Raw genomic sequence first — 12,897 nt, 5'->3', positions numbered from 1 at the left:
GAATCGGCCGGAATGGAACCCGCTCACGTCATATCTTGATAGGATTGATCCTGAATAGCGCTTGTATGGGTGACCGCCGTCATGCATGAAACAGATGTTATAGGCTGCTGTGGGTTTACATTGTCAGCAGGGGAGCAGTGATTAGCTCACTGCTTCATACCGCAGTGTGCTGGTGCGCCGTAGTGGTGAGATGTTAACTACCTCGCCTGGTATACAGGAGGTCATGGGTTAGATCCCAACCCTATTGCCTGTATATTTGGAGTTTGCATGTTCTCCCCGTGGATACATTTGCACATAATGAGTCACTTCTTTGGGCTTTCACTTATGGCCAGGTCGCTTCTGAAAAAGAGCTTTAGAGCTCAGTGGGCCTTATTGCCTGGTAAAATAAATAAAGTAATGTTGTGCTAATTACTGCGCCACCGCTCTCTCAATCGTGGGATATCCGAACGTCACTGTGATTAGGCCTCTTGCACAAACTATTCGGGGAGACGAAGGCAAACATTTGGAGAACGGTCTTTTCACTGGAGCGACGCGTCCCCCCCTCCCCCCCTCACATGACTGCACGTGACTTATTGCTGCCTGTCGTCTGCCTCGCAGCACGTGGATTCAGGACATTGAACGTGCGAACGCAAGCAGCCTTTGTCCCGCTGACCCAGGTGAGTCGAAAGCGCATGAGGTACGGGAGTCTTCGTGGTTTGGAAAGAGACATCTGGGAGCGTTGACACTTTAGCCACAACCACACAAGCGATACAATGTTCTATTATACACATGTCTTGTTATTCCGACGTTTAATTGGTCATTTAAGCGGGCTATTGATCATCAAGGCAGGTAGAATGTCTCGCAAGAAAGCCCTGGTTTTCATTTTAACCTTATTTATAACGGAACTATGCATTAGTACCGATGACCAAATCACCTGGAAAATGCACCCAATCTCATCACTAGACTTGTACTGAACTAAACCGTTACTGCGGATACATGTGAATTTAGTTCAAGTGATGATCATTACAGGAATTATATTTTGGAGGAACCACATCGCTTAATTCAACTGCTCTGTTTTCTTTGTCACCAAGCTGTGGTTGGGGCACTTGACTTACAACTTGAAAGTTCACGATTTTAAAATACGGTCATTTGGTTCAAAGTTAACTGAGCATTTGTCCAGGGTTGTTAAAGTAAATACTGCTTCGTTAGAACTCACCAGTGGGTCATGTGGATAGACTAATCCATGCAATCAGAATGCAGAATTGCCACCACGAGCTCTGGGGCATTCAATAGAAATTGACACCATTGCGTCGCTCATTTGAGCAGCGAGACAAACTTCTTGAATTGAATTCTGCTTCAAATAGTGCTGCTCTATTTTCCCTGTGCTTGACCGCAGTGGAGGAAAAGGAGGTGAGGATCCAGGCGGGCTTGCCGCTGCTCCTGCGCTGCACGCCACCCTCTAACCTCGCGACAGAGCAGTGGGAGCGCGACAGCAGGCAGCTGACCTCGCAGGAGGTGGCCTACACTGTCTATCCCCGCGTTGGGCTGCTGCTGTCCTCGCCCGGGCCCCAATCCGTCGGCTCCTACATCTGCTACACGCTCGAGGGCGGCTTCAGGCGCGCTATGGCGAGCTTCAACGTTCGCATGCCGCCGACCACAACGACTACCACCACCACCACCACCGTGCCCACCACAACCGTGCCTACCACCACCACCACCACCACCACCACGCCTGTCACCGAGATCACCCCCGCGGTGCACAAGAATTCCGACTTAGACGGTTCGGGGCTGGACGAGATGACCAGGAACAACGCCTCCGTCGCGCCCACTGCTATGGCGCCCAGCACCACCGCGGGCTCCGGCGACGAGAACGCAGGTAATGGCAAAAGATCAAAGTCGTTGTCACGTACTCGGGAGGAGACGCCTGAGGTTGTAATCAGACCGCAGACGCAAATGCAGGCGCAGTCGGGCAGCGAGGGTGTGGGCATGGTGGTGGCCCTGGCTGTCTCGTTGGCCGTCAACGTGCTGCTGCTGCTGTTCGTGGTGCACCGCGCGCGCGAGTGCAAGAAGCGCGTGGCACGGCTGGTGCACTGCGAGATGCCCGAGCGGCCTTGCACGCCGCACGGCACCAAGGCCGGGCAGAACCGGGCAGATGCGGTCACGCCGGTGCGGTCGCCCACCCACTGCATAAACATGGACCCCGACACGAAGTCGCCACTCATTGGAACGCCGGCTTTAAACGAATCGCAGGCGTAGCGGCGGCAGTGAGACGAAGAAACGCGTGGAGTCGCGGAACGGAACAGTGTGCTTGGTCGCATTTCACGCAACTGCCAAGAAACTGACTAATCCTGTGTTGAACTTCGGCTGGGCTCACGCTCTGGGTCTTGTCGGCAATGAGGAGATGGATTAGAATTCTGGATTTGCAAAGGTTGATTAATAAACTTTTCAACCGGCAGCTTTAAAACTTTGTGCTACGCGAATGAGACTTTTATCCTTTTTTTAACAAAAGAAGCAAGAAGGGCACGAAGACGGAAACACCTTGCAACTGATTTTCAAATCATTATTATTGAGAATCGCAAGCCATAAGGCTGTATGTACAACAGTTACTCTGTGATGACCTTAAAGTGAAATCCTGTATTTTGAGGTTATTCGGAACTGAAAATTAAAGCAGCACAGAATCTATTTCATTTCAACAGATAGGTGATAACAAACAACGATTGATGAAACGTATTGAGTTGATCTTTTTTTAGCAACTGCTCATTCATTTTGACACTGTTTGCCGAAACATAACTTTTTCCTTCTTAACTGTCATTGGTTTTCATAGGATGAGAATCGCTGTCTTCTGCACTCGTTGTCAATCACGGAGCTCGCTTGGGTTGCATTTCGGCAAGTCGCCTTTCATTGAAGTGTACATTTTCACATTTAGGGCAGCTATGTGTGTTTTTTTTTAGGGCAAGCAAAGTGGTAAGTGTATAATTTAATTTTTATGACAAGAAAAAAAAGATAAATCTTTTGGCCGACAGTGTGTGTGTGTGTGCATTTTTTTGTAAGAGCCTCCTCCTGGCTTTGTTAAAGGCGTTCCATTGCTTGAACGTCTGGACAAGTAACACATCCGTGCACCTTAGTTTGATTCTCTGAAGGACTTGCCATCTCTCTCGCCTGCGCCTTCACTTTTGAATTTTGCCACCATATGTATAAGAATGCTGCCCCTTAGTGCCTGTGTGTGTTTGCGTGTTTTTTTGGAGCTTCCAGAATTGAAGTATTGTTTTTGTGTCGTGGGCAATGTGGAGAGGTGTGGGTGGGGGAGGGACTGGATATTTGATTGGCCAACTCCTAACACACATTGTGTTGTGGAGCCCGTGGCAAATTTAATAAATGTGGGTTCCTGCCAAGCAGGAAGCTGCTCCTCTCCTACAGTGGCACATACTTGCATAGCTCAGCATTGCGCAATGCCCATCGAGAACCAGGGACTCGCCAGCCAATGTGATGTTCACCACTGCTGGCAGCCACACACAGAGTCCTTGAACCATCCTTTAATCAACCGTCCAGGCATTACGGGGTTGTGTAAATGTGCACGTGCTTTTTGACAGACGCTTAGTTGCACAATGCTTTTGGTGTCCGCTTGCCCACGCCGCAGTGTTGAACGCGGCCCATTCCCTTTGTTGTGTTTCACGTGCATGGCCACGCCGAGAGCGGTGTTCATGCACCGCGACGGGTGGGAAGGTGGCGCGATCTGAATTGCGCCGCCTCGCAGGAGCACTGCAATGGGTGTTGCGTCGCTGGAAACCTGCACCTTTGTTCACCTCGCTTGTTTTTCCACGTCAAATTATTTTTTTGCGCACTACATCACAAAGGTTTAAAGCATGTGGGTTTGACCGTCGTGTCGCCAATTCACGGGAAAATAACGTCGCGTGTTCAATCGAGTGAATATTTTAAGCGAATCGCCGTTTTTGTCAGTCGGTTGTGTTATCTTGGGACGGTACTCATCTCCGATGGTGGTCCTTGGCCAATGGTGAAAATTCCACGTTTCTATGGCAGGGGCCTGTCTCAACACAGGATGGCTGCTGTTGACTTCTGTGGCAGTCATTTTAATTACCCCAGAGAGCTGTTGGCCTGGGTCCTCCACCCCAGCAAGGAATTTTACTTTCAACCTTCTGACTGTGAGTCGAGCACTCTTGCTGCAGTGTTAACTGGACTATAAGTAAAACATTTTTTTCGTGTTTTGATAGTTTTTAAACTTTAAACATGTTCAATAAAAAATGTGCACAGTTCCGAGTAAATCAAAAATTTGCGCGGGGTATAGTCCTGCATACACACGGGCTCGTGAAACACTGGGTACCGAGTGGAGTGGTTGTCCAGACATCATGGTTGAAAGGGCCATTGTTTTTATGCCTTTATTTTGTTAAATTAATCAATCGTGGGAAAATTTAATTACCGTAACTGTACTTTACAAATTGGGACCGGGTGCTTTTTGCCAATATGTCTGAAAGTATTTTTTGTCGACCTTGTGGGTCTGTAAAACAGCAAGAATTAAGGGGAGGAGCAACATACGTTTTCGTAGTTATAATTAGCACTTAACAGGCTTGGAACAAACAAACAAAAAACTGCAAACTGTCATCACACAATTCTGCAATGGGAAAACATTTTTTGAGGAAATTTATTGGGTGGGTCTGAGGCAGGGGTTGGAGAAGGAGGGGTGGGGGTGCAGGTCATAATACAATTGCTATGTATCGTATTAAAATCAAATGGTAAGTGAGATGTGAATTGTGAACGAGTTAAAGCTTGTCTGTACAGTTCCTTATTTTTAATTTTTAAAATAAAACCTTTTTTTCCAGAACTCTCCCATGTAATTTTTGTTTTGGGCTTATTTGTTCGTATACCGAGGAATGTAAAACCACCGTCTTTTTTCAATTCAAAAACGGTCGCTACCCTTTTTTTGTTTGTTTATAAAATAACTTTTTTTTAAAGCTGTAAACCAAAAGCGTCGTTATTTTCTGTTGCTCGAGTAACTCACCGAATGACCTGACCTCGAATATAACACGACGCTTTCTCAAGAGCGCAAAGCACGCTGAGAATTCCTGTTATGTTTTCCTGTTTAAGACATCTTTTTGCCTGTTTATTATCACTTTACTTTGCATGCAACCAGTGGGGAACGCTGCATCGTTTTTCTGAGTGCCGTTCCCTGTTTCAGATTCTCACTGCGCACTTTTGTGTCTCTCCCTCTCTGTTTGCCATCCCCCTGTCCTCTTGCCTGCCGCCTTTTTCCAGCTCGCTCCTCCTCCTCTTCTTCATCCTCATCATCTTCTGTCTCCTTCGCACTACCTCATGCCACCCTCGGCTCTAACGCGGCTCGACTGCGCCTCTCCTCCTCCTCTGCCGCTCCGTCCGTGGACCCGGCGGCGGTGGCGGCGGCCGCCGTCATCTTCGCGTCCTCCAAAGGGCCCCTCGGGGCGGAGCGCCCGGCGCTGCCGCCGCCGCCGGTGACGCTGCTGCCGCCGCTCCTCTCTGAGCAGAACCAGAGTTGGTGCGGCGTGCAGCCTGTGCACCTGTTCTGCCGCGCCAGCGGTAAGCGCCGCTTCACCTTGCCGCCTCGCCGTGCCGCCCCCTACCTCCCCTGCTCTAGTGCCGCGTCTCGTGTAGTGGCGAGGCGTCGGGGGTGGGGGGGGGTGGGAGATGGGGTAAAGATTTGCTCACGAAATTGAAGTGCTTTCTCTAGCCCCCCCCCCCCTTCTTGTATGGTGGACATGGGGGGGGGGGACAAAAGGACATTTTGCTCTGGACATCAATGCAAACTCCTTCCCCGTTGCCAACTGGGAAGCAGTGAATGTGTTTTCGAAAAACAACTGTTTATTTCTATTAAATATCACAACCACTTTCTACACGCCAGACAAATTGACAGTAATTTTTAGTGGCTTTCCATTAGAAATGAAATTAAAGATTCGACATCCCAGAAATGTGATGAATTGTCGCAATTCAGTTAAAGAGGCTTTTTTTCACAGCATTCCCCCAAGTCGGTGCTGGCACTGCAACAGAGGGAGCTCGTGAGACGAGTCTCCAGCAACATGTGACCCAATTCCGCCACTCATGGTAGCATCTTCAGTAATTCAACCGCCAAAAAAATGCTTGCAGGCCAGAAACAAATGTCAAAATGTCATGCTGTGACATGCAAAGCATGCTGGGATTCCCGTTCTCCTTTTGCTGTTCAAGACACATTTTGGCTTGTATATGGTTACTCATGGCTTGGCTTGAAATACTAGATCGCTTCTTCGATTCAAATTGATTGTTATGCTCATGATACGTGCGTCAAACTGTGCGTGTGAGAATTGATTGTTCGTTTATTGTAAATTATATGCAAATAATATGGTCATGTCACGTTTGGGCTGACTGAGCAAAGACATTTGTTAAAAAAAATCTAAATAATATGCCACAAATAGAGACGGTAAAACAAGGAGCCAAAACAGGAGCTTAAATTGTGATAACGAAGCTGAGCGATGACAATTCATCAAATTGTTGAGGGGTTGCGCCTTGTTTGGGCCGTCCATAAATGACGTCACGCACCTAAGGTGGGGGGGGTTGTACATTTGTGACGATGTGTGACGAAGGGGGGGGGGTTGAGAATGTGACGTCACATAAAATGCGCAACTTTAAATAAAAATAGACAACACGTTCTACTTTTTGTTTTTTTTCGGTAAAGTCGCATAGGTTAAAAAAAGAAAAAGAAAATAAATTAAATCACGACGTTTAGGAGGCAACACAAGCTTCCGTCTTCAGGTGGAACCGTCACAGCAAAACTACTGTCGTGATTTATTTGTTTTTTCTTTTTTTAACCTACGTGACTTTACCGAAAATACCAAAGAGTATGGATCATTGCAGTCACGAAAACTTCAAATCTAGAACGTTCTACTTAATTAAATATACTTTTTAACACATTCCTGCGAATGGAACTGGTAGGAACGTTGGGTTGCTCGGTCAATGGCCGGGGTCAATGGCGGTGTGGTGTATTCCGCAAATATGGCCGACTGTGAGGGCGGGCACAAGCCGGCGTGAGTAGGTTAAACGTTGAGTTTTATAGGGGCTGACACCACGGGGTGAGCAGCCCCTCCCCACCCAGCCCCACCCTCCCCACCCAGCCCCTCCCCACCCAGCCCCTCCCTCTCCACCCAGCCCCTCCCTGCACGATGGACGAACGGACACAATAATCCCCTGTGGGCTGGTGTAACCAGGAGGTTCCTACCAGTAATACATGTTTTTTCTTACAATATCAGAGTGCAGCGCCACATTAAATATGCACTACAATGATAATAGTTTAAAGCGATTTGAAGCATGTTTTATTTTGGGGGGGGGGGCAGAGCTTTGTGACGTCATTTGAGGGGGGGGTCTGACTTTTTGCGACGCCGTGTGACTAGGGGGGGGGGGTCAAAAATCGTCCAAAATCGCGTGACGTCATTTATGGACGGCCCCTTACATGTCGACTGTTTACCCAAACATTCAAGCCTACGCTTGGCCCTCGCTGTAGAACAATGGGACGCCCACCCCTGGGCCACGGTTCTCACTCATTTTAACTGGAAACCACTTTCACATTTGCAATATGTAACGCAAAGATCCACCGCCGTGGCGAATCAAAATATTTACGCAGCTAAACTGAACAGATCAGCCCCCCCTCTAACCCCTTGGGCACTACAACAAGCGGTGCTCATGAGACGCGCGTCTGAAGGAACACGTGACCCGATTCCGTCTCTCCTTGCCGCATGAGCCACACGTGGGAGTGCGGTGATGTCATCACTGGAGTGCTTGCATCATTGTTTTTGTCATTTAACCCACGTGCAGTAATCTCTCCACTATACACCCCACCTCGCTTTGCGTTTCTCTCCGTTCATTGAGTCGTGTTTCCAGCTTGTCATACCGACAAACTGAAAGTGCGCACATTATTGCTTGCATCACCACATCAGCTCTGAGTTGTTTATTTTGGCCTGCGCATGACAGATTTAAAGAAAGTTTGGTTGAAAAGTGCTCAATGTGTGGGTTTAGTGTTGCGATGACTAAGTATTTCTGAATTCCCAATTAAGAAAATATTACGCTGCACTAATGTTATTCCCAGTTGTTAATCCGTAGACGTTAAATGGGCTGTGTCGGGTGGTGGCGGATTTAAAGAGGCTTATGTTTATGCAATTTAACCCCCCAAAAACGTTTGCTATAGACGTTTCTTCATCAAACTTTGCCTCTGGCAACCCAGCAAAAAATCGGAACAAAAAATGGAAAGAATACTAACTAAGCCAATTCAGTATTCAGCGGAGCCAGTGATACTGGGAAAAGAAAAAGAACCACAGCGTAAATTTGTTCAGTCCCATCATCACCAATGAGCTAACAGAAGGGACAGGTAATGACAACGATGTTGATTATCCTCCCCCCTCTCCTTCACTCCACCCCAACACTATGGGGGCATCCGAAAGCTCCGTTCATTCTTCGTAGTCACAGCTTAAGATGCACAACGGCCCAACACCGCCGCTCGCAGCGTGGAGTCCTCACGGGCCGATCGGCCCTGCACACGCGTGCACACAGGTCCTCCGGAGCTCTCCGTCACGTGGGCGCGCGACGGCCAGCAGCTCAGCAGAGTGGACTACCACGTGGACGTTGTCCCCTCGCACGGAGGCTCCCTCGCCGTCGCCACGTCCTGGCTGAGAGACGCGGCGCCGGGGGACGTGACGTACACCTGCTCCGCTCGTTGTCGGGGGCAGGCCAAGTCCTCGAGTGCGCTCGTACGACGGGCAGGTGAGCCAGGCGCCCAGCAGGTGTCCTCCCGTGAACGTGCGCGCTCTGCAATTAGCCCGTGAGCCAAGTGGTTTGGTTGGTTGGCACCATCTGGGGTGGAAAATGATACCATTGCCCACCATGGGCAGTGTCCACACTGAGCAGAAAGTGTAGCCTACACGCTGTTTTTTTTATACACTTAATATTTATTGTCGTATTCCATAGATGATTCATATCACATGTGGTTTCCCCCCAAAATAATTTTCTATTAATATACTTTAGTACCCTCGTCTCATGATATTATTGTCATAAAAAGGCTATAATAGTGACCTTGCTATCATACATAGGTGTATTTTACAGATAAAATATGTCAAGAAAATCATTAGTAGCATTTGCCACCCTTAGTTGTACCAAACAAGCCATTTTGGGGCAAGGACCAGGTTACAGCGTTTGCCATAAGCCAACCAAGCAAAAGTATTCGGGCCCCATGTAGTTCGATTCATGAAAAAAAATGGGTAAATCAAATATCTCAAGTTCAATTGCGAATAAACATAAGTAAATGCATCTTGTGTTTCCTAACTCTGAAAAATACGTTTTGATCTCGTAGCTGCTGAAGTGCTTTATCATAAAATTTGTGTAAGTTTGGATACTAAAGATAATATATAATACACCTTCTCTACCTGGAAATCAAATGCATTTTCACAATTTAACGTCACTATCCATGCAAGATTCAATTAAAGTATTTCCATTGTAATATATTTTATAATTATGTGGCGCCTAAATACGTTGCTAACTCAAAGCGCCTTACATCACATCTGAAATATTTCATGGGAACCCTGAGTGGCAGCTGTCCCTGTGTGGCACAAGACGACTCAGCACGTCCCTGCAAGTGGGCGTTTGTTGCCAGTCGGGGGTGACGATTGATATGTGTAATTGCAAATTAGTAATTTGCAGGTATTTTTTGGGAAGTTGGAAAGTGTGGACCATGACACCGACACCAAAACGTCTATTCATTTCGAATTATGTCAAGATAACTTTAACGTCAGCTATTTTATGGTTACAACACCCGATTAATGTTAGTGGCTCCTAGTGGCTGGTGGGGTTACCTGAACCCATTACATACAACATTGATTTTTACACACGCAATTCTATAGAGGTATCATGGTCTTAAGAGTCAATTTTAAACAATGAACCGGTGCAGAATTACACCCCTATCGAATGCTGTACATTCACTAACTCTGCCACTGCACTCTTCACTCTGGATCAGGCTCTGACACAGATTATCAGGATGCATGGAATATGGAGTTTGTACGATGGAAAAGTGCAGCTCGTGACCACGCCAAGATGATGCACCTTTGGAAAAAAGCCTTGGTAAGGCTGCACGGGAAAGCCATGATGAATACTGAACTGTATTGCTGTCCTACCAGTGTAAGGGAGGGGAGAAAAAATGATACTCTGGCAAAGCATCAGCATGCTTACTTATATATTTATTTTACAATACTGTATATTTTTCCATTATTTCAGCCTAAATGCATTGTCTTGCTCGCAATTTGATTTTCATTTTAAAATTAATCAGATAACAAAATACAGATTTATATATGGAATATTGATTGTCTCTATTGGGAAGCAAATGCTGCCTTGAAAGTAAATGCACGTCCAAAATGCACTGCTCATATTCCCATTGTGGGATAGTTCAGTGCATAACGATGATTAAGTATTACACATGCAGGACATGATTACGTGTTTATTAAGGCACATTTGTTTCTAAGAACATGTTTTTATTTTGCTCGTATCATGTATAAGGTATATTGGAGTCACAGACCTCCCGCAGATATTTTTTTTTTAACTCTCACCGTTCAGTACAATTCATACCTTGATGCGAGACAAATGCATGAATTAACATCCAACTTACTATTTGGTAATGCTGCTGCGTTGGCAGTGGTGCACAAGCCCAGAATACTCAACACATTTATCAATATCACTGCCTTAAAAGGAAAGGTTTTTACTGTAATAGGTGATGTAGTTAAAACAATCCGGCTTGTATAATTGAAAAACATGAATATATATCATACTCAAAGCATTACGTTTATATCATCAAGGTGCAACAAGGCTTATCTGGAAAAAGATTCGTCCTCGCACAGATGGCTACTAAACACTAAATTTGTGCTCAGTGTTTAAATCTATGAAAATAGCATTCCAATTCTATTTAGATTAATATACATTTTGGGACCAAATGTCCGTTAAAGGATTGTCGCGGCTTTTCGTACAAAAATCAACAAAACATAGCTACATTTTGGAGGGCTTCAAAAAAAGGATCTCTAAGCGTACTGAATGTTGTTGGCTTTAAGTAGATTGTGGGTTGATCTGAGAGCATCAGGTTTCTGTGAATTTTTGTATGAATGTGCCTCTCAAATGTTATCAATATAAGTCAATATATTTTTAGTTTTTACATTCATAAGTCATTTTTTTGTATGACAGAGCACCAACTGTGTTAAAAAAAGAATCGTATGTCAGAATGTTGTGGAACCGGGCTGAGGGTGATAACAGATTCAGTTCTGGGTGGATCGCTGCTGATTCAAAATCAAGCTCAAACCTTTTCGGCGGAATGACCCCACTCTGAGTGGTTATCTCAGAGCTTATCTTCACACACCCGCCACGTCGCTCACCACCGAAAGGAAGATGTGAAACAAGTAAAGTAGTTCCAGAAACAGACACTATGTTTCGATTTAAAGCTTTCGTAACTGCAGGGATTCATCTTCTTGGTTCTTTCGGTAAAGTCACGTAGAAGGGAAATAATAAAATAATAGAAATAAAACATTATAAAATAATTCTCACGACGCTTCGGCCACAACGCAAGCAGCCGTCCTCAGGTGAAGAACAGGTCTGTCGGAAAGACAGCGTCTGACAGACCTGTTCTTCACCTGAGGACGGCTGCTTGCGTTGTGGCCGAAACGTCGTGAGAATTATTTTATTATGTTTTATTTTTATTATTTCCCTTCTACGTGACTTTACCGAAAGAACCAAGAAGAAGATACTATGTTCATCACATTCCATTGGAACCTTTAAGCATTAGGGCTTCTACCTGTCCTGGTTTAACCAGGATCATTCGTTGTTGTGCTAACCCACCTGGGGAAATCTGTAAGTCTTCCCGGGACATTAAAAGTCCAGTTTTTTTTGTATCCGTTGTGTGGTAGTAATAATAAGAACACACTTCTCAAGACAATGCATTTAAATGCCGTTCTCCCCTCTTCCAGGATTGTGGCATTCTTCCCGTGCTATGTCCCAGTTCTTTTGTTTTGTACCTCAAGAGGTGGCGATCTTAGTTCCCGTAAGAAATTGCCTTCTTTCGATTTTTCTTTTATTTTGCACGCAGACGGAGAGCTGCCTCGTGGATCGCGATGGAAACTAGCCCATTATTCCGGGAGCTGCTGCGCTGGGCGGCTGCACACAAAACCTCCTCCTCCTTTTGCTCCATCCCGGCACCATGGCAACGCGGCTCCTCTCTCTCTACAGAGGAGCCAAACGTAGGAGCCGTCCCTTTAACTCAGGGCTGCGTGCTCCCACTCTCATTAACTGCTGCATTGGACCGGCTGCAACGGTATATGTGAAACTATACACTGAGTAGTGTACGCTGCACACACGTTTACACACTCGCGCACATTCACATCTTGTACGTGTATATAAAAAGAAGTGTTGCTTATTGGGTTTTGTGTGTTTTTCAGCTGTGAGATATATTTGAAAATAATTTGGCAAAAAGAAGGGTTTTTTTCTTTATTTGTACATGAGTTGGGGATGAAGTAATCTTTAAAGATGACGGTTGCTTATCTAGTTAGTCTCCAGCAAAGGCGCATTCACAAAATATGTTAACTTTATCTTCCATTTTATAAAAAAAGAATTATACTTACCAATTTCTATTTACACACACACATATACCGTACGTGTACATGCGGACACACACACTCATGCATATTTGCTGCACCTACTAATGAAAAAACAATTGGTGGAAAGGAGGGGGTGCATGATGTGGGGGGTGGGGGGCGGGCACTATTGTTGGATCGCTGCAATCCTTTTAAAGGCGCCAAAAAACTAAACGCAGCACGTTTGGCATGGGCATTGTGAGCAGCCGGCCTGTGCTGCATTTAGATTGGGAAAAACCATCCGGCAAGGGGT

General features: G+C 46.0%; 1 protein-coding gene across 8 annotated transcripts in view; it reads left to right on the top strand.

The window, feature by feature from the left end:
• Positions 1 to 12,697, top strand: part of LOC144954636 (semaphorin-4A-like) — a 169,312-nt gene extending 156,615 nt beyond the window's left edge. For all 8 annotated transcript variants that reach the window (XM_078885100.1, XM_078885104.1, XM_078885091.1 and 5 more), the window contains 6 exons: positions 598 to 656; positions 1,376 to 1,855; positions 5,248 to 5,544; positions 8,539 to 8,748; positions 9,995 to 10,098; positions 12,101 to 12,697. In XM_078885100.1, the coding sequence (XP_078741226.1) occupies positions 598 to 656; positions 1,376 to 1,855; positions 5,248 to 5,544; positions 8,539 to 8,748; positions 9,995 to 10,098; positions 12,101 to 12,136 (1,186 nt within the window). In that variant the 3' untranslated portion in view covers positions 12,137 to 12,697. The remainder of the gene's footprint in view (positions 1 to 597; positions 657 to 1,375; positions 1,856 to 5,247; positions 5,545 to 8,538; positions 8,749 to 9,994; positions 10,099 to 12,100) is intronic.
• Positions 12,698 to 12,897: the final 200 nt, after the last annotated feature.

Source organism: Lampetra fluviatilis, chromosome 3, assembly GCF_964198595.1.
Source record: "Lampetra fluviatilis chromosome 3, kcLamFluv1.1, whole genome shotgun sequence".
Classification (NCBI taxonomy): domain Eukaryota; kingdom Metazoa; phylum Chordata; class Hyperoartia; order Petromyzontiformes; family Petromyzontidae; genus Lampetra; species Lampetra fluviatilis.
The sequence above is the reverse complement of the archived record's forward strand: the minus strand, read 5'-3'. Positions and strand labels throughout refer to the sequence as shown.